General features: G+C 40.7%; 3 protein-coding genes and 1 non-coding gene across 6 annotated transcripts in view; 1 reads left to right on the forward strand and 3 right to left on the reverse strand.

The window, feature by feature from the left end:
- Window positions 1-14,063, reverse strand: part of dcaf6 (ddb1 and cul4 associated factor 6) — a 32,237-nt gene extending 18,174 nt beyond the window's left edge. For 2 of the 3 annotated variants that reach the window (XM_054788011.1, XM_054788010.1), the window contains exons 1-8: window positions 13,460-14,063; window positions 11,628-11,689; window positions 6,588-6,680; window positions 5,179-5,364; window positions 4,991-5,104; window positions 3,063-3,198; window positions 2,781-2,992; window positions 705-798 (exon numbers count right to left, since the gene is read on the reverse strand). In XM_054788011.1, coding sequence (XP_054643986.1) covers window positions 705-798; window positions 2,781-2,992; window positions 3,063-3,198; window positions 4,991-5,104; window positions 5,179-5,364; window positions 6,588-6,680; window positions 11,628-11,689; window positions 13,460-13,547 — 985 coding nt within the window. In that variant the 5' untranslated portion in view covers window positions 13,548-14,063. The remainder of the gene's footprint in view (window positions 1-704; window positions 799-2,780; window positions 2,993-3,062; window positions 3,199-4,990; window positions 5,105-5,178; window positions 5,365-6,587; window positions 6,681-11,627; window positions 11,690-13,459) is intronic. The other variant, XM_054788012.1, reaches the window with a different exon arrangement.
- A 1,198-nt stretch (window positions 14,064-15,261) lies between these two features.
- mpc2b (mitochondrial pyruvate carrier 2b) lies at window positions 15,262-21,963 on the forward strand. The gene is made up of 5 exons (XM_054788022.1): window positions 15,262-15,607; window positions 16,844-16,884; window positions 20,544-20,628; window positions 20,816-20,927; window positions 21,113-21,963. Exons 1-5 carry the CDS (start codon window positions 15,514-15,516, stop codon window positions 21,153-21,155), a joined length of 375 nt encoding a protein of 124 aa, XP_054643997.1. The 5' UTR covers window positions 15,262-15,513; the 3' UTR covers window positions 21,156-21,963.
- A 212-nt stretch (window positions 21,964-22,175) lies between these two features.
- Window positions 22,176-25,666, reverse strand: rpl24 (ribosomal protein L24). Its single transcript, XM_054788020.1, has 6 exons — window positions 25,598-25,666; window positions 25,396-25,471; window positions 25,025-25,135; window positions 22,968-23,104; window positions 22,488-22,551; window positions 22,176-22,310 (listed from the first exon to the last, which is right to left on the reverse strand). The coding sequence occupies exons 1-6, from the start codon at window positions 25,600-25,602 to the stop codon at window positions 22,230-22,232; spliced, it is 474 nt and encodes a 157-aa protein (XP_054643995.1). The 5' UTR covers window positions 25,603-25,666; the 3' UTR covers window positions 22,176-22,229.
- Window positions 24,506-24,687, reverse strand: LOC129188248 (small nucleolar RNA SNORA23). Its single transcript, XR_008572576.1, has one exon. It is a non-coding gene; the product is annotated as a small nucleolar RNA SNORA23 (small nucleolar RNA).
- Window positions 25,667-25,845: the final 179 nt, after the last annotated feature.

A 25,845-nucleotide genomic window follows, 5' to 3' on the forward strand; every position in this document is an offset into this window, starting at 1 on the left:
GTGTTTTTATTAGGGATCATTGTGCCTTTTGTGAGTTAATTCAGACCTGCAATAAAAGCCTGTTGTTGAAGTCTGGTGATTGTGTGTTTCAACAAACATTACTGACACCTAGTGGCCAGTGCAAAATACTACATATCATAAACGACTGCGTCTTTTGAATGCGTTATATTTGTACTTTAGTTCATTTTGTATTTTTTGCTCAAAAATTCTAAATTTTGGCAAAAAATAGACAACATTTGTTTAAATACGCATGTTTTGCAATAATAGGCAGTATTCAACCACGACACTGCATGATTTAATAATTATATATATTTTTAAACCGTGATAGAGTGAAGCTGCAAAATTTGAAGCGCAAAGTGGCGAGGGATTACTATATAGTCCCAAAAAAAAAGAAAAGAAAAAAAAAAACTTGTCTTATATTGGGGTCAATACGGCACTTGTTTAAGTCATGACTTTGTGCTGTGAGCTCACCGTCTCTCTCCCTCATGTTTTGCAATAATAGGCAGTATTCAACCACGACACTGCATGATTTAATAATTGTATATATTTTTAAACCATGATAGAGTGAAGCTGCAAAATTTGAAGCGCAAAGTGGTGAGGGATTACTATATAGTCCCAAAAAAAAAGAAAAAAAAAAAAAACTTGTCTTATATTGGGGTCAATACGGCGCTTGTTAAAGTCATGACTTTGTGCTGTGAGCTCACCGTCTCTCTCCCTCTCGCTCTCGGGACGAGCTCGGGGTCCGGTGTCCGACCAGTCACCTCGTAGACGAAGGCGCTTCACTGGCGGCTGCCTCAGCTGTGAAAACGAGCACACACACACACACACACACAGAGATTAGCAGTTTGTCAGTCAAAGCGCTGTCAGAAATAGCTGTGCTTCTCTCACAGCACACCACTGGCGTTGCCTTCACTTTCCGTTAAACCCTCATGTCGCTATCGCTACAGAGCACAAATAGAGCATGGAGGCGTCTTAAAGCGTATCAAGCACCTCAAAGAGGAAATCATGCTGGAGGTGCTGAAAAGTGTAGTAACATGCACAAGTGGAGCTACAGGTGGAAGGAAGGGGAAAAAGACTGTCCCCCTTTAAGAGACCATCCACTTGAACTATTTGAGGCGAGCGGAACACAGCGTGCATGAGTCGCTGTATTTGGAAAGGAATGTTGGTCGCATCTCGCCACAGCTGAACTCACGAGGCTTTGCAGCACTGGCTGGCACCATGATGGAGCACATCCAGTCGCACACAGGACGCAGCGCCAGCGTCCAATTCCTCGCACGGATCCCATTTCCAAACTAAGCGCCCCGGCGTCGTGACCTCCATGTCTACGTGTTGGAAAAAACCGTGCTTCAAAAATAAAGAGTGCACCAGCTCGTTTCGTCTCTCCTGACTTTGATTTTCTGGCCGGTTGGCTTCGTTCGCCAGGCTGCCCCAGCGCACAATTCACAGAGGAAGAGACGCAAGAGCACTTTTCACGCAAAGAAAACATGAAAGCTGCACACAAAACAACTGTAATGACTGTTAAACAGGTGTAAAAACAGGTGTAATAAAATGAAAAGAAAGTAAAACTACTCATCCTTTGACGACGCATGACAGGTATGCAATAGAGAGGAATAAACAGTAAAAATGTGCTGTTTATTGGTATGCTTTCCTAGTTCTTTTCTTTTCACACTAGCGATTAGCCCTTCTGCTTTCACGGTATTGATTATGTTAGCGAAAGATTGGCAAAATGTATTATGTGTATGTAATTCAGGGGTCACCAACGTTTTTTCTTGCGAGAGCTACTTTTAGAAAATGAAAATGGCCACGAGCTACTCATTTTTGTAGAAATGATTTTCATACCTTATTTCAACCCAAACAAATCAAATATGCTTGTTTTACCAAAACATTCACAAAATGCTGGTATCCACAACTCACATTTTATGTTTCAGAATACTTTGCTTTCTAGTGTTCTCACATTATTAACTGAAAACCTGAATGAAAAGCAGGCCTGCGGGCGCCTCATGTGGTCGTGGGGGGCTACCTGGTGCCCACGGGCACCACGTTGGTGACCCCTGATGTAATTTATGCTTAATTGGCGACTCTAAATTGTCCATAGGTATGAATGTGAGCGTGAATGGTTGTTTGTCTATATGTGCCCTGTGACTGGCTGGCAACCAGTCCAGGGTGTACCCCGCCTGTCGCCCGAAGTCAGCTGGGATAGGCTCTAGCATACCCCCGCGACCCTAGTGAGGATAAGCGGCATAGAAATATAATAATAATAGATAATAATATTGTCCATATTGGATAGCTCGACCCTTTCCAATGTCGCATAAAAGTTGAAATTCTGGTTCTATGGCTATCATCACCCTGTTCCCTCTTTGCCAGCACTAGTACCCTCCTCTGGTGCGGTCTCAAAAACACCAAGAAGGTAAAATACTTGTGGAGTTAATCTACTACTGTACACGACACGTGATGGGTTTTTTTAAACTCCAAATTATTACTACGGTGGTTAACTTCTTTTATACACGTGGCTGACAAAAAATGAGATGTCCGATTATGACTAACCTTTGCATCATTTGTTAGAGTTAGTGTATTATTGTGTTACAAGGGTTTGACTTATCTTTACACTTATATGACTGTTAAAATGTTACTTAACAAATGCCTGTACACTTGAGACTATTCCCATTTCTAATATTTTCTATGTGAAATATAAGTACATACGCCACTAACATGAAGGTTGACCAGTGTCCTCGAAGGGACTATGTAACCTCAAATGGTAAAATACAACCTCAAACACTTACCTCCTCCCTCCTCTCCTCCGAGGGTCCCTTGAGCTCTCGGGCCTGGTCATCTTTGGGATCAAAAAGGTAGATGTAGTCTGAGGAGTAGCTGACCAGCACCTCCTGGCCATCCTCGCTGTAGCACAGAGATGTCACACGACACGACTTGTTGGACAGGTGGGCGGGCACGAACCTCACGCACATGCCTGTTGTCCCCCGACCCATGTAGTTACCTGGGAAGGAACATACTGATGTAAGCTGCTTTCTACAAAAGCTATGTTTATACACACGTGGCGTCCTTACCCGTTGCCCTGGTGCCCAGCATGCGTCTGTCATAAATGCGCACAGAGCTGTCAGAGCAGCCCACCGCTAGGTAGTAGGGCATCAGGGGAGAGATGGAGATGGATGTCGCGGCTCTGCGGCAATTTATTAGGATGTCCTGTCAACATGTAAGCCACACACTGCTATTAAGCTGCATTTATGGAAGCTTACAAACACTCATCATTGTATTGCATCAGGCGCTCCTTCAAGATAATAATGCTCAGTTTTACAACAGGCTTATTATTGTGTAGAAATGCACTGCATCACACCGAGAGGTGTACAAGTGAGTGTAACACCATCTGTAAACAATGAGTCAGATGCAGGGAGTGATGTTCTGCATGAAACTCGAGGAGATGCAACAAGATCGCCTCACGCTAGGTCACATTAAGAGGACACCAAGATCCCGCAACTCCAAATTTGGCAGGAAGATGTTGCTTTAAAGAGGACACCAAGGTCCCACAACTCCAAATTTGGCAGGGAAATGTTGCTTTAAAATGTCGAAAATTAGAACTCTCGCCACGCATGAGCTTTGCTTGAGGCACTGACGCATCGCACAGGACCTCACAAAGCAGTGGTTAACTTATGTTTACACTTGTACGACAGCAATGTTAAAATATCACTTACAGGAACTGACTGTGCCGCTTATACAAGTTTTATGATGGCCACAGTTTGACCCTGGAACTGATTATTTCTATTTACAGCCGAATTTACAAAGTCAAACAGTACAATTTCAACTTCAACCAAAATTTTCAAAAGACAACCAACCAAAACTTAGTAGTTTACTGTAAACAATCGTTTGTGATGTCAATGAGAATTTAAAGCAGAACTCCACAAGTGTGTTTTGCTTTTTCTTTGGCTTCCTTGTGATTTTTGTGACGCCACCACAAAATAGTGCCATAGACAACAAAGAGGAAAAGTGTGCTGGCAAATCTAGAACCAGTTTCTGGCTGCTCGGTACAATATGAGCAATACAGTTGTCCCTCGCTACATTGCGGTTTTCAAAAATTCATTAATTAATAAATGATCGCTGTTTCCTGGTTGACAATGGCCTAAAAATATTGAAGACCAGTCATATACAGTATTCTGGTCACAAGGCATCAGTAATGTTGCATTGATGAGACATTACCTTGCATTACCTTAACACTGCATGGAGTCAGCCATGGCATGTCTGACATGATAGAGTTAAAAAAAGTTATCCTCCCATTCTGTGAGAAAGTGGTATGTTTTGAGCTTCTTACTTTGCCCTTCTTCCCCACTCCGTTGGAAACACTTTCTTAGGTTGGGAACAAATACATTGGAGGTTCACTAGCTAGTTCGGTATCTTGCTACATGGAATGAGTGGTGGCCATCTCTTATGTCCCTGCGCATTCAGCAATGTGGTCTAAACAAAGAATAATAGGCGTGTAAAGGAGAGTACAAAGGGGGTTATTGCAAGTCTAGAGGGCTCTAATAAACAGTAGAAACCATATTTAAAAAGTCTTAAACAGGTTTTCTATGCTCTAACTACAAAAACATCCCATTATTTCATACTGAATCCTACATCGCGGAAATTCACATATTAAAGTCCAGTCTGGAACCAATTAACCACGATAAATGAGGGACGACAGTATAACCAACTAAATATCAAGGCTTTATGAATTACAGTAATACCTATAAAATCCCAACAGGTGGCAGTATTGCTCTCCATTAGCCCCGTTTCTGTCAGGTGCCTCAAAGGGTTAGCGCTTTTACTTTACAGTATTCTGGTTTTATTTAGTTTTTTTATACAGTGGTTCCTTCCCCTTTCCAATTATTTCCTATGTAAAATTAGAATAACTGGAAGAACCAGCAGCCTTGAATGGACTGTGTTTTGACTTCGGTGGTTATTTGCTGTGCATTATTATCGTAAAGTGTAAGTGATGTCAGCATACATCTTTGCAGTCTTCTTTAGTGCAGCAGGTTTTCGTGCGGAGGTCGAACCATCGCACCGTGCCGTCCTCCCCGCACGACAGGAAGGTGTAGGGGTCGTTTGGTACCGTCATAATCTGGCAACACAGCCAACAATGAGGTTATAAACAGGACAGATCAAAGAGGGATTTGAGCAGGCATTTTTGGGTACCTCATAGGCGGTGCCATAATGGCAGGTGAACTGACATTGCCTGTTGAACTCGGCGCTCTTCTCTGTGTGCGTGTAGTAGATGATCCCGTCCCCGGAGCAGGAGATGATCTCCTGGTCGTTGGTGTGGGGCATGAACTTTGCGCTGAAGATGTTGGCGCGGTGACCAGACCGTATTGACTTTTTGACCTGAGGGAAGAGGCGCAGAACCGAAGATGGCGCCTTAATCATAAAAGAACAGTGTTTCCCATACATTCATTCACAGTCAGCAGACTTGTTTCTTCAGCTTCATGTTCATTTTAATGCCTGGCACAACTAAAGGTACATTTGTTTGGACAAATATAACGATGACAACAAAAATAGCACACAAGAGTTTCAATTAAAAGCTGATATGTAGCTGCACGGTGGCCTAGTGGTTAGCATGTTGGTCACATCTGGGTTTGTCTGTATATGTGTTGGAACATCTCTGTGTGGAGTTTGCATGTTCTCCCCATGTGTGTGTGTGTGTGTGTGTGTGTGTGTGTGTGTGTGTGTGTTTGTGTGTGCGCTACTCCAGCTTCCTCCCACATTGCCAAAATATGGACTAAATTGTCCATAGGTGTGAATGTCCAAAGACAGCTGGGATAGGCTCCAGCATACCCACGACCCTAGTGGTAGAGAAAGCGGATGGCTATTTAGCCATTTCCATGCTTTTCTTGACAAGAACAAAAATCACTTAAGTTCTTACATCACTAGCTATGGCATTTTACTGGCAAAAAAATGAACTCTTACAAGCTATTTTGTTGGCATCATTATACTTGTCCAAACAAATGTAACTTTAGTTGAACAACCCATTAAAATGAAGAAGAAACTGGAGAAACAAGGGTTTCCATGACTGTATATCGTGTCAGGCCAGCCACATATAGATTTGGCGCTACCTCTTAAACCTCGCTCTTAAAAAGGAAAACTGCACTTTTTGGGGAAAATTTTGCCCATCATCCACAATCCTTATGTGAGACATGAACACACGTCTTTCTCTTTTCCGTGTGTTCTAAAGACATAAAAACAGAACAAAAGAGACAGCCAAGAACGGTGCGTGAAGTAAGCGTTGCACAGCAAGACTCCGTACGCATCATCACTTGTTATCAAAGTTTTGTACGTTTTAGAGTGGTTAACCTCTTTTCACACTTGTATGACTGTTAAAAATATTAGGCACAAATGCTGATGCACCGCGTTACGCCTTGACCACTAAAAGACGACGTGACTTCTTTTTACACTGGTAAGACAGTTATAAATGTTACTTAAACGTTGCCTGTACAGTGAATAAGGTTTGACAATGACCACCGTGTGACTGGAAGAGATGATTTTGACATTATTTCCTATGACAGGTTCTTTGTCGACTGTGCCGGTCCGGGACATTTATTGCAACCAACCTTTTTGTTGTACGGGTTGGTAATTGCCAGGAAGGTATCATCTGACCCTGACAGGATGTATTCTCCTGTGTCGTTCCACGATATGGTGTTGACCTGAGTGGATACAAAAAGTAAGGACACAGCAAACAGGAAATCTACATCAGCATTCACACACAAGAGGCCTCGTGTCATTCGGACAAAATATGCGTGATATTAATACCTCTGTGGCAATGTCTATTCATAACAGACTGTATGCAGCACATTTCAGCAACCGTCACAGTCTATCTTCTCATGGGACAATACTATCTAAAGTAAACTTGGATATACTTTAGACAAGTCCGTGTACAGCTTGCATGGCAGTAAAGTTTTACTATTCACTGAAAATGAGTCAATACACTGCCATTACTGTCTAACTTGCTGGCACACATTTGAGTAGCAAGAACTATATCAAGCTCGGTGGTGGTGGTGTCCCTACAAGAGAGGGAGGCAACAGTGGTTCATTGAGGGGAAACATGGTGGAAATAACAGGAAAAAAACAATACAGTACAACTGCAAGAACTAGCTGCATGACTTGACTTCAGATGAAGTTGCTTTTTTTTTTTTTTAGTGTTTGTGGTGTCCAACAGGGCTGCCAGGGCTGTGTGACTGTCAGGTCAGGTTTCTCTGCTTGGGCCCCAAGTCAAAGATCTACTTTCAATGATGTTGCTGTTCTTACTGATACAAGTGGAACCTTGGTTAGCGTCATTAATACGTTCCAGAAGGTCCAAATCCATTTTTCCCGTAAGAAATAATGTAAATCCAATGAATCCGTTCCAGAAAGCCAAAAATGTTAACACAAAACACATTTTTCTAGTTTTACAATTATAGTTGTACATGCATAAAACAATTCAAAATGCATATAAATGACAAATGAAAGGAATAAATGAACATTTAAGGTTACTTTTACCTTCATTGAAGACGTGACTTTTCCCAAAGACACGATGTGGCAGCGAGATCAACACGGACACCACGATGTGTTTGGTCATAAGTTATTTTGTGAATTCAATAGTGTTTCTCACCTCGTCTCACCTTATCAAATTGCTGGCACGTGCAACTTTCTTTGGCTCCATTTTGGGTTATCTTGCAGCCGTGATCAAAAGAAAAGCACAGGCTTTAGGAGCAAAACGCGAAGGTGGTGTCTGGTGTTTGTGTTGCTGCCATATCATGTCTTTGTCAATCAAACACTATTAGACTACACCAACAGAACCTACCATTAAGGAAAAGTAGGCAATTGCCTTCGGCTCCCAACGAGTAGGGGGCCCCCAACCAGCACGGGTCAGGGCCACCACTGCCAGCAGCACAAATATATTCATGTATGATTATGTTAGCATAATAAAGAAATAAATAGGGCCCGGTTGTTCAAAACTCGGTTATTTATTTAACCACTGATTAAGCAGACTTAACCAACCGTTAGACTTAACCGGCTGTTAACTTGACGTTAAAGTTAACACACGTGGTTAACTCTCAAGCTGGAGTTGGCAGCTAGCGCTGCCTTCGTGATGCCATACTGCCATGTCTCCTTGCGTGCTTTGCTGGTGACCGGGTTGTGCATCACTTCACACTTTACTGTACATTGCAGCTTTTCAGCACATGACAGAAAAACATGCTTTTAACTGCCTAGGTTTGAAAGGAAACTACTTTATTGAACCGTGTTAAGCTTGTAGTCTTAACCATGTTGAAGAACAACTATTTTGATGGAATAATTGTACATAGAGCTATTTGAGGCTTTATCGGCGTCACAAGATTGTCCATCCATCCATTTTCTATACCGCGGGTCGCGGGGCATGCTGGAGCCGACAGCACATAATAGGGGAACTGTGCACAGGAGATGTGCAGGCGACAGGCGGGGTACACCCTGGACTGGTCGCCCAGCCAATTGCAGGGCACATATAGACAAACAACCACTCACACTTGCATTCATACCTATGGACAATTAACCTAACATGCATGTTTTTGGAATGTGGGAGGAAGCCGGAGTACCCGGAGAAAACCCACGCGCACACAGGGAGACACGGGTCTTCCCGATCTCCAGGCTGTTACTGTATTGGCCAACGTGCTAACCACTAGACCACCGTGCGGCCCGTCACAAGATTGTATTTTTAAGAATTTGCAATTTCAGGCAATAGTTACATTATTTGTAAATCTTTCCAGAGGAATTGTAAGTATAGCGTGTCTGATGTTGTACATCATCTTGCCTTTGCAAAGTATTGAAAGCTGTGTTCTGTGGTTTATACATGAATTATACGTATTATCATCTTGGCACCAATACTAGGTTGAACCCTAAGACTCTTACTTTGAAGGCGAGCCGACTTTCAGTATTTTTCCAAACTGTAACAGTTTGTGCTGAGCAAAATATTTTTAACCAAAAACATTTTTATTTAATTGTCCAGCCATCCTACTTCTGCTGGAGCCTATCCCAGCTGACTTTGGGTGAGAGGGGGGGTACACCCTGGACTGGTTGCCAGTGGCCAATGGCAGGGCACATATAGACAAACAAGCATCTACAGTCACATTCATACCTGTGAACAATTTAGAGTCATCAATGGAGCTAACATGCATGGTTTTGGAATGTGGGAGGAAACCAGAGTACCGGAGAAAACCCACACACGCACGGGAAAACTCCTGTGTGCAAACTCCACACAGAGATGCCCAACAGGGATTCAAACACAGGTCTTCCTGATCTCCTGACTGTGTGGCCAACATGCTAACCACTCTGCGGCCTTTATTTAATTGCATCGTTCATAAATTGCTTGCTTGTTCTAATTCGTAAAACGTTGAGCTTCATTTGTTGCAGAATACAATTTTTAAGTTAATAGTAGTTCCGTTAGTAGTTCCGGAATCCGGCGTAGGGCCTGAGGTTCATTTTGCTGTGAAGCTGGAATGTTAAATACTACTTGCTTTAATTAATAATATATTTAACTAAAAATATTTTTGTTTAATTTCTTTTTTTAATTTGTTAAATCGTTTCACTATAAATTTTTCCCCTAAACCGATGAGGAATTTTTGCCCCAATTTTGCCCCAAAATTGTTCAGTCAGCCGCTGTACACCAATGAAACAAACATGATTGAATTCAACAACTAACTCATGGCAAAACATGAAGGTGGTGTCCGTGTTGATCTCCATGTCACATCATGTCTTTTTCAACAATCACGTCTTGAGCGAACGTAAAAGTAACCTTAAATGTTCATTTATCGCCGTCATTCGATTTTTTTTTTATAGTCCTGCCAATCCCAGATCAGATCCTCATCCTTTTTTTTTTTTTTAATAATAACCTTTTGTTACAAAAATGAATTTGTGGAATTGAATATGGTTATGAAAATTGCTCTTGCTGAATTTAGCATGGCACAGCATGGCCAACAATATTTTTTGGCTTTTGTAACAAACCTTTGTGAGTCGGGTCCCTAATCCAATAAAAGATCAAACAAAAGTCCATCCAATAAAAGATTAAATTGGAAAAAATGGGCGTGCAAAATACTTTTAGGGCAGGACTAATCATTTGACATGGCTATAGATTGATTTGTGGTGTGATTTAGAATACACTAGGTCCCCAACTAACGAACACAATTGGTACCAGGCGACCGTTCTTAAGTGGAATTGTTCTTAAGTAGGGAAAAGGTAATATTAGCAATGATATAGGTACTACATGTACGTGTATACATATACAGTATATGCGTATGTATGTAAATATGAGTTTGGATGCAGTACTAATATTAAACGAGGATAATTAATGAAAAAAACAATAAAAAATGATATAATAATACGTAATGATAAATGTTATTTACCTTTGAAGAGGAGTGGTTGAGCATACGTCGTTGTGGAGGAGTTGGAGGAGGAGATATTGAAAAAAAGGACAAGTTGTCGTCGTGGTTAGACTCTTCTAAAAGAGGTAGTGTTCTGTGGGTGGTGTAGAATTAAGCAGGCCTATTAACTCTTCATAAACTTTAATCACACGCTCTGTCCGGGTTGTACAATTTATCTTTCCATTTAGCTTTACACTGTATCTCCCCAGCATCTAACTCTTCCTCTGTTGGTCTCATTAGCTCTAACGCTGCCTCTGTTGGTCCCATTAGCAGTGTCACAGTGCCCTCTACTGGTCAGGCATGTACAGTAGCAGTATAAATACTGATTGAGCGACTACAAGGCAAAATAAAATAAAATATAGACCAGTCGGCTTGTGTTCGTATCCGCGAGTGTTCGCTAGTCGGATGTTCGTAAGTTGGGGACCTAGTGTATATGACTTTTTTTTTTTTTTTTAAACAAACTGATGGTCCCTAGTATAAACAACCAGCTGTTAGAGCAGCACTTCCCGTGTGAGCTCCCCGCACAATGACACAGCAGTCCGGGCACAGATAGGGGGAACTACTGCTGTACGGCACCAAATATTCAACGTCCAACGTGAAACTAACTTCACCACGGTACACCGCGGACATGTCTGCATGGTGGTGTTGCGTTTCCTTCTTCTTGCGGGTGGCCAACCAGCTTTGAGGCGCAGTAGTGCATCTACTGTGTTGAGGTGGAGCCCAGAGTTATACGGCAAGCGGATCGGCCTGATCTCGTGGCGGAAGCCGATATTATCCGATCTTGAAAATACAGCGGATCGGCAGACGATCCCGATCGTGAATATCGAATCGGGACATCCCTATTTAAAATTGTTTCATGCATGTAAAACTAGAATTAGAAAACTCTAAAAATCTGTTTTGTGTTAACATTTTTAGCAAAGAACTACAGAGTCAACTGCTGATGACGACGGAGCTGCCTTCCGGTTCCTGTTTCCATGTATTAGCAGCCAACAAGGACGTTTTGTGCAAAAAAAAACCAAACAAAAAAAAAAAAACATTATCAACACAGTTGGACTCACGCTGTGTAATAATAACACGACAAGATGCGCGGCATATGGTTTTTGGAAATTTTGGTGTAAATTTTCATCATTAACCAAAAAACACGCTGAACGGGGTGTGCACTAACCGAGGTTCCACTGTACTACTTGGAAGGTCGAAATGTCAATGAGGGAAAGTACTCACGCAGCCATCGTGTACATTCAGGGTTGCTTCGAGTTTAAGCCTCTGAACGAACTCTCTTCTCCCTGTGGGAAAAACAAAAAGAGCAGCCATGATGAAAGTTTCTGCTTTTGGATGCTCAGCAATATCAATTTATCAAAATACTAAATAATAATAAAATATATTCATCAATTATTCAGGCTAGCGAAGTAGTAAAGTGAAGACACCTCTGTTAAAAATATAAAGTCTTTCTAATGTAAAAAGAAAAACAAAAATCATACCATGGTAAAACATCAGTTGAAAAATAACAAATAAAAAAAACGAATAAAACAATAAGATGGTTGTGTAGGAGTCTATCAGCACGACACATCTTGACCCTTCCTTGCAGAAGCCCTCCAAATCTGTCATATTATGAGCACATCTCCTGTGCACAGTTCCCCTATTATGTGAAAGTGACTTTTTAATGATGTTCTAACAGTAATATGTGCCCCTAGAACCTGTTTATGAACACCACTTTGTTTGCTCCACTTTTGCGAGAAAAGGCGCGAAAACCGTCGCTTTTGAAGGTGCAAAGTTTCCAAGATGTCATGAAGGAAAAGCCTCCATCCTCATCGACATAACACCACCTCTGGTTAGATGATCCCACCCCATGTACTGTACACGCCCACCACTTCACAAAGGACAACTTTTTATCAGCTAAATTAATACAATTAAAAACAGTCTTTGATGCACATCTTAAAATAAAGCCTGGAGCTCTGCCAACTATCCGTCAGTCAGCTACAGATGTGGGCCATGTAACATGTATCATTTTGGTTTTCTTCAGCAAATAGGCTAAGATAGCATGCTGTTAAAATGCGAGTATAATGCTGGCACTGTAGCTCACCTAGGCTACTGCATGCTAATGTTGCTAACATTTGTGTCCTCCTGTCTCAGTCCTTCATGTTCCGTTGTTGTATGTGATATATGGCATCTTTTACATTGGGCAAGAGCAGAGTTACAGGGTATATGTAAAAAGTGAAGGTCCGCATGGACGTAACTCAATTTATAGCCCTTCTTTAGGTGGCAAACTGGTGTTGCAAAGTATTGCAGACCCATTTGGCCTCAATTGCTTCAAGACACAATTTATAAAGAATCAATTGCATTCCAAAAACACCATTGTAACCATTTTAATGCATGTAATAATACATAATACTTTTTAGCCTCCTGTCATCAATCATCTGAATAGTTTGTGATTTGAACATACAGCCCACATGTTGTCCCCTCAATACCCTCTTTTCCAAGCTAAATATATCCTGGGAGAGCTCCCTCTGAAACACACACACACACACACACACACACACACACACACACACACACACAATGAGAGCTTGAAGTGTATCTCTGTCAAGCTAAATACAGAAGTGACTGAAGCTCAGAGGCACCTGCCCCACCAATTCAGGCTCCAATCTTAATTTAAACATAATCAGGTACACACAACCATGAAAAAACATTGATTCTGTTGCAAACAAACTCACTTCCAACAGTGTGGTCTATGCACACTTTACTGCCTCTCAAGACAATATCATCAAGTGAAATAGGCATGATAGATAAGTAAATAACATTACTAATGTGTTCATCAAAGGCCACATCCAGGTTTTGGTCGTCACTGTGAAATAATACAAATGTATACACTACTCACCGTTATTTTATTAGCATCATTTTATGACAAATTGGTGAATAGCTAGTTTTGAAATCATGCGTCAAAGGGCCGCATAAAAGGCCGTGACGTGCCAGATGTGGCCCGCGGGGCTTGAGTTTGACACCAGTGCATTGGGGGACCAGACACGCTACATGCTACAACATGCTAGCTTTCTTACCTAAATAGTTAGTCCTGATGCAGTTAGGCTCGCTGTATCCAATGAGGCGTTTATTTACATCCCAAACCAGGTTTCCAGAGCAGGACATTGCGGCAGACAGCTTTAACAGACAACAGGACTGACATTTAAGGTACCATTTAAGCTGCTTTTTGTTGTTGTTGCCATCGTTCCCTGTCAAGCGGGACAATGCTAATGTTAGCTATCCGCTACTGTCAAGGGTTCCATGGTGAACGAAGAAGAAGGAGTCCTGGTTCCTGTCACCGCAGCCTTGCTTACTTTTGGCCCGACAGCTCTCCCGCTCCCGGGGGGTGATAACCTGTGAGTGAGTCCTGCTAGCCTGGCCTGCTTTATTTTGTCTAGCATGGAACGATCAGCTGTGTCCAAACAACGCGATAAAAGACGAGGACTGAGCATAGGTGCGCTCGATTTGTTTCTTTGGATGATATGTGCGGGCGAGGCAAGTAATAATGAAGAGATTAATACATCCATCCATTCATCCATTTTCTATACCGCTTCTCCTCTTTAGGGTCGCGGGGCATGCTGGAGCGTATCCCAGCTGACTTCGGGCGACAGGCGGGGTACACCCTGGACTGGTCGCCAGCCAATCGCAGGGCACATACCGACAAACAAACATTCACACTCATGATTCACACTGACATTCATACCTATGGACAATTTAGACTCGCCAATTAACCTAACCTGCATGTTTTTGGAATGTGGGACCCGGAGAAAACCCACACACGCATGGGAAGAACATGCAAACTCCACACAGAAATGCCCAAGGGAGAATCGAACCATGTCTTCAGCAGATTAATACAGTTCTCGTTCATTTAAAAAATGACTTAAATGAATTCATATATTTATAATGAAAATCTAATAGAAAACAGAAATACAAATGTAATATTTATTGGGAACACAACTGTATTGCTTGTAAACCAGAACGAATTAAACAAAATGCGGTTGTACTTTAGCCGTATTGTGCAAATGTACTACTGTAACTGCATCACAGTGCTCCTTATATTTAGTTGCTGTAAAGTTATTGTTTTATTTTTTTAATAATTGATCATTTGTAAATTCATGTAATGTACTTAATTTATCCCACCATCAGGAGACGAAAGACCTGTAAAATTGAAAAGTTAAGAAGAAAATCTAACAATGCGGCATAAAAACACACCGCACTGAAACAATATTGTGAACAATTGATAAATAAATAATGTTATTGCAACATTTTACAATAATAATGATCAGTCATAAAGTAACTGTAATATTGTGTGCAATGGTGGTCAAAGTGTAATATGTTGGAAAGAAGTATTAGTAATACCCTAACACATGAATTATAAAAGAAGCAAGTAAATGTGTATAAAATTTGGGCTCAGAATACGTCTCCACCCAGTCGAGATACGCTGTGTCCTTGAAACACACACCCTTAACATAGGCCAATCAGATACGAGTTCTTGACAGTCAGCCCAATGAGGACAGTGTCACTTTCTCAAGCCTCACTGGTGGTTGGTGCTAGGCTGTGGTACAAAGTCGTGGGGGGAATTTCGGCTCCTTTAAGGGAATTGGTTTTTTTAGGCTCAGAACCAAAAAATGAGTCAATTCTTTCGGTTCCCAAATGTCTTAAATTGGTTTCTCACCAAAATAAGTGTAAAAATAATTTAATTTTCAGTATAAAAATATAATTGTATTAAATGTTTATTATTTATATGGCATTAGTTAAATGCAGACCTTGATAACAGAAAAACAGACAAGAAAAAAAGCCCGCTAGTTCAGTTCAAGGAGCCAGCTCAATAATTTCAACAACCCGAATCGTTCACCAATGACCCATCACGAGTACAAAGTCACCTCGTTTTGTCGGTCAGGGAGAGAAGCTAATGACAGCTAGCAAAACAGATCTTCACATCTTCTCAACTTAAACTCATGTTTGTATACTTAGAAACGTCGCAAATATTTTTACTGTTGTGACTTTTAGTTCTCACACTTATTACCGCTACCGTCTTTGCGTATTGCTAAGTTAGCTAGCATTTGCTCACCCCCCCAAAAAAGCTACTATCATGGCTGCACTGAGAGCGTCCTATCACAGAATTTTGGACAGGATCGAGCACATGCTGCCTGCCAAGCTGAGACCTTTATACAACCACCCTGCAGGTAATGTACGTTATCGAGCAGCGTATCGATTAAGTGCTATGAAAAGTGGCGATATTTGGAAAACAGTACCTCGTATCTGTGTCGCAATGTAGCAGATTTTGTCTGTATTGTCGGGAGTTCATAATCTGCCCGATAACAAATGTTTGATTGCATTTTTAAGCAGAAAATGAAGTTTTGTACTTTCTGTGTTCATTTTCAATAGTGAGATAATGCCCAAATATATAACAACAGGTGATGGAAACCGGTGATGTGGATGTTTCATGATTGCATCCCATTGTTTATCTTTAGCTAAGCCTCATGTATTTATATGGATGATGGTGGAAGATATAATTCAGGGTGTTCAGGGTTAACAACGCCACTCGTTTAAACATAAAAACAAATATTTTCTCGCATTCATGCCTGAGAGGGTCTGTCTTTCCTGTTCAAGGGCATTGGTACAAGGACAACTTTGTAAGCAGGTATGAAGAGGCGGTGACAAAAAGCCACCTCCCTCTGAGATGATTTACAGTACTTTTTGTGTGTCGAGCCCCGCTGAACATCGAATAAGAGCGTAGAGGAGTCACTGTCAACTGGCGGCCCGTGGGCCGCATCTGGCCCTCAGAATAAAATTTCTGGCTAATATATATTCATATCAAATCATAAATGAAAGCAGAAGCCATATGTTTACACCGCTCAAAGATCCTTTATGGCAGACGCGCTCAACTGTTGAAGGACCTCCTGGAAAAATGCTAGTCAGAGATCCTTGATATGACAAAAGCGCTCTGCTGGTTTAAAGACCAACTGCGCTGCTGCAAAAATGTGCGTCGATTCCAAGTTTTAAATTGAACTTGGAAGTTGGTCTAATGTTGTTCATGTGCCGGACTCCACCCTTGGGCCGCCATTTGCATAGCTTTGGTATAGAGAGAGCAGCCTGTTCGCCTTTTAATGGTGTTTTCTTAGCGCCACCCCCCCCCCCCCCCCCCCACACACACACAAACACACACACACACACACACACAGTATTCCAGACATAATGAGCTTTTTGTAGGTGTTCAGCCTTGATTTTTAGTGCCTAAGGTGAGAGAGTGAGCACTAAGCTTCACGAAATATGCTCTACAAAGTGTTTTTTTTTCAGGTGTTTGGGGAGACCTCAACCAACCAGCTTTTCAAACCTGATTTAGTGCACTTGATTAGTGTTGTCAAATGAAGTCAAATGTTTAGCTTTCATGGATGCCTTTTCTTCTGTTTTCATCCAAGGTCCAAAAACGGTTTTCTTCTGGGCTCCAATGTTCAAATGGGTATGTGCACTCTTTTATTATTACTGTATATCACAAACTATAAACGTGCCCACGAAAGCCATATTGTAGCCACACGCAAGCCAAAATCAACACCAATGACAATCACAAGGAAGCGGCTAGCGTGGGGAGCTAACGCAGCAGTCTACATCTTCATGTATTTGCTGTCAAACAGCAAAAAGAGATGGGACTCAAATGACACCAGTCACTAAAGATCCAAGTCAAAGTCCTTTGTTCACAAAAAGCTGCTAGGTTGAGAGTCCTATCCAGCCAACAGCTTTGAGAACAGAAACAGGAAGTGGAAACCTACCAAAATTAAACCGTTTGTCAGTATTTGTTGCTGTCAATTATTTTCTGAAGATTCACTGAAACACTCACTGGCAAAAGTATTTGGTCACCTCCTGAGTCTTCTACCGTACTTACAATGTGACTTTTAGGGAACATACAGTGATTTGGTTTTTTGACCAGAAGTAGTAGCATTTAGGTCAATCTCCAAAGTGTGGTCCGGGGTCCGCCTTCAGCTTTTTTTTTTTTTTTGGTCTGCAGCACATTCTGAAAATCAAATTTAAAATTTTAAGAAAGTCGTATTCTAACAAAAGTCGCATTTTATGAGAATGTCGGAATCATTTGAGGAAAAATAACATTTTAGTAGTATAAAGTTTATGCTACTTTATAGTTCTAGTTTTTATAGTTTTTTTTAAGTCGTAACATGAGAAGCAAACAAAACAACTAATAAAGATGTCATTTTTGGGAAATTACACTGCGTAAAAGTTGAGAATTACGGTAAGTCAAAAATATTATGGGAATAAAGTCATAATTTTAAAAAAGTTGGAATACAGTGTTCCCTCGTTTAACGTGGGTGAAAGGTTCCCAAGATAGCCCACAATAAGTGAAACCTGCGAAGTAGCCAACTATATATATTTTTTTTTACAATGATATGTTCTTAAGGCTGTAAAACCCCTCACCGTACACTTTTCTCGGACAGGCATGAACATTTTCTCACATTTCTCTCTTGTGTAAACACCCTCAAAGTGCAAATTTCGTTTGAAGTTTAATGGTCAACCTACTAGTTTGGACACAATAAATGAAGTGACTCGCACATATTTCACTCCTCTGACCTTGCCTCGTCCTGGCACTGTTTGGCTGTAGCGTTTTTATATCCTTGTTAAAACATTTCTCCTTTCGTCGTATTTTCCTCACATGGTGCGTTTCTTCTATTGTTAATAGTATTGGCGGTTAGCAAACAGCTCACACGGTTAGCTAGTTTGGTAGCCATGACCACAACAAGAGACGGCACGAAGGAGATTGAATGTGGTCTACAGCCAATCAATCAGGACGCAGAAGACAATGGGCGATGCAGACAGAAGAGAGAGAATAGAGACACTGCTGCCTCCAGCACAGAACTACAACTCAACTTCCCACAATGCAGTTCTTCTTAAAGGGCCAGGCTCCACCTGTAACAGTGTTGATAGCTCTTAAAAAAAAAAAAAAAAAGCACTAACATTCCGCAAAACAGCAATTGTGAGAAAGGTGAATCGCGATGGACCGAGGGAACACTGTAGTTGAAAATTAACACCAAAAAAACCCAGCTGTAATTCTACGAAAATAAAGTCAAAGAGAAAACAGAATACGACTAGGGTCGCGGTGCAAACTCCACACAGAGATGCCCAAATGGAGATTGGAAGCCAGATCTTCCCAATCTGTGTGGCCGGCATGTGGCATTATGACAAACAAACAAAACTAAAAGTAAATAACAAGAAGTTATGAGAATAAAGTCATAATTAGGGATGTCCCGGTCCACATTTTTTGGCTTTTGATCCAATTTTTTTTTGTTATATATATATTTATATATATTATATATATATATATATATATTTATATATATTATATATATATATATATATATATAATATATATATATATATTTATATATATTATATATATATATATATATATATATATATATATATTTGTTATATATATATATATATTTGTTATATATATATTATATATATATTATATATATATTTGTTATATATATTATATATATATTTGTTATATATATATATATCTGATCCGATTCAGTAGTGATCCTTAAAAAAATAAATAAATAAAAATTTTTAAAAAAGCTCTTCAAAGCAATAAAAATAGTGCAACCAAAGTATTGCTGAATGAACTTTTTGTATTACACTGCATGACCATTGTTTGGCGTTTGTAACAAACCTCTGTGAGTCAGGTCCCTAATCCAATAAAAGATAAAATTGGAAGACATGGGTGTGCAAAATACTTTTAGGGTAGGACTAATCATTTGACATGGTTATACAGGTCAGTTTGTGGTGCGGGTTAGAATATATATACACACACACACACACACACACACACATATATATATATATATATATATATATATACTTTTTTTTTTTTTTTACAAACTTTTCAACGCAATAGTAATTTATTGACAGTCCCTAGTATAAACAACCAGCGGTTAGAGCAGCACTTCCCGTGCGAGCTCCCCGCACAATGACACAGCAGTCCGGGCACAGTGAGGGGGAACTATTGCTGTAGCTACGGAGCCAAATATCCAACGTCCAACATGAAACTGACTTTACCACGGTATACTACGGACATGTCTGCATGGTGGTGTTTTTTCTGCTTTTTGAGGGTGGCGGCAGTCGAGTGGCAAGCAGGTTTGAGGCACATTACCGCACCTACCGTGTTGGAATGTGGCCCAGAGGTACGAACTTTATACGACGACCGGATTGGCCTGGTCTCGTGGCAGAAGCCGATATCCCATCTTCTAAATACAGCGGCTCAGCAGCCGATCTCGATCCTGATGATCGGATCAGGACATCCCTAGGTCATATTACCAAAAGAAAATGTATTAAGAAGAATGTTTCAATATTTACAAAATTTCAAAATAAAGCAGCAACAAGGGTGGGGAAAAAAAAGAGCAAAGAGCGAAGTTCATACTAATAATAGGCACCGTCACCTGCTGTCTACCACAAAGCTGAGATGCTAACCTACTAACCTAGCAGCAGTTAGCTTCATGAGCCAGCGTACACATGAATGGCGGCACAAAAGCAATAGTTTCTAGTTTCTTTCCGTTTTAAACTGAATGAACACACTGAGCGCATGAACAATGACGACTGACAGTTTTCTCAACTCGGGGGGAAAAAAAAAACTACCGATGAGGTGTTCAAGCAGCAGAGCCTTGTCCCTGAGGCATTTGGTCAAAAAATATAAACAAAAACGGTGCACGCTCAGTGTCGCTGGCTACATTGCAATTTCTTTGTCCAGCTAATGTCACACTGGTACACCGTTCACTATACTGTATACGTGAGTACCATCTACTAGTTCAAATGTGAATTACACCCCTCTCATTAATGAAAAAACGGTCTCAAAAACGTTGCCAATAATATCAAATATTGACTATAATTTGTAGCACAATTACCGACCAGCAAAATGTGTTATTGTTAGGCCTAACATGAAGTTGTTAAATATTTGCATATCATTCACATACATGTTGAAATAACTGCGGTTATTTCCCCTGCGGGACTCTACTAGCTTACAATTGAGGACCGCGTTGCAGCTTGGACTTTGTTTTGATAACTTTGTATGCAAGATGTGGAGCCTTCTCCAAATAATGACCTTCTTGTCCTCAGGGTCTGGTTGTAGCTGGTTTGGCTGATATGACTCGACCAGCAGAGAAGCTCAGTACCTCCCAGTCTGCAGTACTGACAGCAACGGGTAACATGAAACTTATGAGAACATAAGTTGTACGTAGATTTGTATGTTAGGATTGTACCAAAGTATGCCAAAGGTATCCAAGGTGTGTCATCACATTTCCTCAAACAAATGTTATCTCGTGCTGTTTTGGCAAAACATAAGCGTCTGCTCTCACTTGTGTGCATAACCTTCGCTCTTGTTCTGTCAGGGCTCATCTGGTCCAGATATTCACTGGTCATCATTCCAAAGAACTGGAACCTGTTTGCTGTCAACTTCTTTGTGGGCAGCGCCGGAGGGTCGCAGCTCTACAGGATTTGGAGGTTAGGATGACAAAAGCTCTTAGAACTAAACAAAACCGTTTTGTTTTTTTTTTGTAAGAACGTGCTGCACATATCAAGCCAAAGATCTGCTATGACAGGAGTGCTCTGCTTAAGGAGCACTTCATGTGGTACTCCCGACAACTGAAATAAACATACTTCATTGACTTGTTTTTGTCCCTGAATAGATACAATCAAGAGCAGAAGGCTAAGGAGGTAACAGAGTCCTGAGTGTTTTCAGTGGACTAAAAGGACAACTTCACACCAGGCACCAACCTGTCCGCCGTCTCGCGTCATTTGTACCTCATCACGTCGTCTTCATGTTATTGCAGCCATGCCAGCTAACATCATCCGACCATATTTAACCCCTTTTCCCCGCTGGAAATGTGCACTTTCCCTAAAGTTCCAAGTTTCCTCAGTGTGTGTAATTGACATGGGGGGGGGGGGGGGGGGGAACCACACTTCAGAATGACAACCAACGCACAAGTATGACTAACACGTTTTTGTACATTTAGTTTGTCTTCATGTGTCATGTTTGGGATGTTTTGCTTGTTCCATCATCAGGTGTAGCAATCATTACCTCATGCATTCATTTCCCAAAAATGTTAGCTTTCAGTTACACATGGTTGTGATGGAATGTGTCCTCATGCTATTTTTTCTTTGACTTATTTATAATATGGTTATTAAATTATCCTTTTCATTTTAATGGCTTTAAATTTTAAGGGAGAATTAATCAAATAATTTTGTTGTAGTCCTATGTTGCAATTTGTATTTACCTTGCAGCTTCTTAATGCTAGCTAACACTGGTACTGACCTGCTAATGTATGTCTCTCTACGTTTGGGGAAAAGCTTTTTTTTATGTATATAAATCATATTTTGTATTCACCCTAATTATGATTTTTAAAATTACCACACTGTATTGGCAAGAAATGTTATCACTTTAATAGCACCTAATCTGACTGATGATATAAATGGCACTTTGAGGCACTGTGGAAAGGTAATGGCTGTCTAAGGCAAATAAAAAAAACCTTTTCAGCTACTGAACAGCTCGTTTAATGTGTGGCCTTAACAGCTTTAGTCATATTTGAACCTCATGACAGTCTAGTAATGCACAATGTAATAATGTTACATAGGAAAACATTTTTCAAAATGTCATGAAGCCCTCTCCAGAATCTGTCAAAGCACATTTAAGATATTGGTGGGGGGGACATGCAATGAATGCTGAAGTGAGACAGTCAACAAGTTGCCTAATTGATGGATAACCAAAAAATGCTTTATTCACAACCAGAAACAAGGAGCCAGGTCTTAGCGTTTGCCACCAACACGGGGTGCGCTAACCTTCATGGGCTTGGCAATCTTGGGTTTCTGTGCAGCCTTGGTAGTAGCCTACAGAACAGGATTAAAGAAGGAACATTGTTGAAAATGTTACACTCCAGAGCCTTGGTCCTATAGCAGACAAATAGGGGTGGCTGTATGCTGCTGCTAGTTGGTCTCTCCACTAGATGCCACTACTATTGAACTATTCATGTAATAAGCCATAACATGATGTAAACAAACACTTGCCTTAGTGCTGGGTGCAGCAGGCTTCTTGGCTGCCTGCTTTGCCTTCTTGGCCTCCTTAGCAGCCCTAAAAAAAAAAAAAAATAACATGGCTTAAAACATCTTGAGAATGACTTATGGGCTGAATTAAACATTCATGGTTAAAGCAGAGGTCACCAACATGGTGCCCGTGGGCACCAAGTAGCCCCCCAAGACCACATGAGGTGCCCGCAAGCCTGCTTTTCATTCACGTTTTCAGTTAATAATGAAAGAACAGTAGAAAGAAATGCATTCTGAAATACAACATGTGAGTTGTGGACACCAGCATTTTGTTCATGTTCTGGTAAAACAAGCATATTCGCTTTGTTTGGGTTTAAAATAAGCTCTGAAAATAAATGTTACAAAAATGAGTAGCTCTTGGCCATTTTCATTTTGTAAAAGTAGCTCTCACAAGGAAAAACGTTGGTGACCCCTGGTCTAAAAGGCACAACAGTTTTAACTTACCTGATGGCCTGCTCTCTCTGTGCCTTGCGCACCTCGGGCTTCTGGTTCCTCTTGGCCATGATCTCAGCCAGGGAGGCGCCAGTGATGGCCCTCTGGAACTTGACAGCGCGCCGGGTACGCTTCTTGGACACCTCTTCCTGTTAGGGCGGGGGACGAGGCATTTATTTACTACAGAGAGAACCGGCGGGAGGCATTAACTTGTACTGTTGTCCCACGCTATATCACGGTTCGAGTATCACTAACACAGTTTTTCAAAAATTAATAATAAATTATCACTGTTTAGTGGTTGAATACGGCCTATTAGTAAAAATAAAATAAAAAATAAAAGCACATTTCAGCAAATTGTGCTTATTCTTGGCTTAAATTAAGCATTTTCAGGCATAAAAATGGGTAAACAAACTAAATGAACTAAAACAAGGTACAAGAAGCATTCTAATTGTGAATGTAGTATTCTACATCGGCCACTAGGTGTCTATTTGTTTGGCGAGGCAAGCTTCAGACGCGATCACCAGGACAGGCATTTGTTGCAGGTATAAATTCTCTCACAACAGGCAAATCAATAACAATACTGGCTACTGTTGGGGCCATAACCCACGACAAGCTAAAACTGAACCTCTGAAGTCACTTCCTGTCCTCCACACATCTGTTCACCCGCCACTAAGGTCCGCCTGAGGACACAATTACTGTGACACACACACGCGCGCGCACGCAGGAGTTTTGTCTATGTCTTAAATGGCTTATTTCCCCTTATGTCTACTATATTGGGTAATACGAGTGTAAAGCCACTTAAAGCCGCCACTGCACTTCACTGATGAGACAATAGCCACCGCAGAAAGTCCACTGTCCAGGAAAAAAACAAGGACATGTGAGTCTGTTGTCCTATTTTTGTCTTTGTTTTCTCTGATTATATCTACTATATTGGGTAATTGTGCTCACGTCTAAAGGGCTCTAACAAAGTTAAAAACTTTATTTAGAAGGTAGCAAGGTAGAAGGTATTTTTATTAATACTGAATCCTATTTTGTTGAAATTCACTTATCGCGGTCAGGGATGGAACCAATTAACCTCGATAAACGAGGGACGACACAGTGGATCCTCCAAAGTTAAACAGCCCAAAAATTACACAAAACCCAAATGAAATACTTCTGTGACGATGACACAAAGTAACCCGTGATGGCAACAAGTAATACCAATAAAACAATACAAGGTGACAGCATCACCTTCCTGTTCCCCGTATGCATCTTGAAATGTTTCTTTTCCTAATGAAACTTTAATTTAATCATACTGTGGTTAACATCTCTCCACACTTCCATGTAAAAATGTTTTTACAATGTGCATTTTTAAATGTTGCATGTTTTATGTAACGGATTTGTCTCTTTTCAACTCAGGTTGTTTAACCTTAAGACTTAACTTTTTAGGGCTTCTCGACACCACAGAATATCTACATGTCTATTAGAGGCTACTAATTGAAGATACACGGTATATTAAATAGCTGCTATAACAACTGAAATACTAATTTTAAAAGTTCATTTGCCGTAAGGTGTGTTGGAGAGTTTGGAGGCTGGCCGATGGGAAGTAGTCACGAATGACCAACAAGGGCCAGTACTATGCTCTCCTCATGTTCTATGGCTGCAGGTGTGGAGTGAGCGCTGCTGCACAGACAGCAAAACACAGCCGGGCAACAACGCATAACACGGACTTACACCATGCACACCGCCTACCCACAGCCAAAATGACGCCAACTGTATACAAGTACTGGTCTTAATACTGATTTAGAGCACAACTTTAAGGCTAACCGCTGTTACTACAGTGTTTAAATTTACAAAAAGGTGTGCTCTCGTCCTGAAACACTTGAGCTAATTACATGCATCATTATAGTGTCTAACATTTTATATGTACTGTCAAACTGCATAATAAAAGTACCTTTAGCACACAATCAAGTGCTACAACAGCTAAACATGGTCAATTTTGATATGGCTACTATTATCAAAGAATCTGAATACACACTAGAAAGTAACACAATCACTGTAAAAATATATACAAAACGATTGTTACTTACAGATTGACCCTTCTTGTGCTTGCGTCTGTACAGCACAGTCCAGTTGATCTGTCGGGGATTCCTCTTGGCCAAAAAGGCAGACTCGCATTTGGCGTTCAAGAACTGGAACACCTGATATATTTATCAGTTATTACATTTATTTACTTTGCTGTTGAATTTTGAGCTAGCTAGCAAGCTACCGGTGACTACTAGCAAGGCTGGAAGCTAGCGTATGAGCCGGATAGGCCTACCCCAGTTTATTAACTCCAATACACTATATATGATGTAGTCCACACTCTTATATGTTATCTAAACTAACTGTATACAACATTATTGATACTACCTGAGGCTAAACAACTAGGTGCCATATGGAAGCCAGTGCTAACGATTACCTTCCCGTCTATCCTGGCGTATCGGCGGCCATGGCCGGGGTATATTTTATACCCGCTGAAACTGCACAACTCGACCCTGAAAACAACAAATGTAGGGAGTCACTGTGTGAAATTGGTTTATTTATACGATAAAGCGTCATGTTCGAGTCACAGATTTTGTTTAAATGTTCAGATGGCATATGATTATAATCCATAAACTCACTTCATGACGGCTCCGAGAAAGGCGTACAACCGGAAAGAAAGATGGCGGAAGCGGAAGTTAAATTAGGGACAACAAATTTATATTTATACGTTATTATTTTTTTATTTTTATTTTTTAACCCTATGGCGTTTTATAGCACGAGTAAGTATAATATTATGTCAATATACATTGTTTTTTTTAAATATTAAATCCAAACTATATTTTAATCTGTCACTACACTGGAAACTTCAGTTTGCCGTCCTTTTGAT

This window comes from Dunckerocampus dactyliophorus, chromosome 9 (assembly GCF_027744805.1).
Source record: "Dunckerocampus dactyliophorus isolate RoL2022-P2 chromosome 9, RoL_Ddac_1.1, whole genome shotgun sequence".
Taxonomy (NCBI): Eukaryota; Metazoa; Chordata; class Actinopteri; order Syngnathiformes; family Syngnathidae; genus Dunckerocampus; species Dunckerocampus dactyliophorus.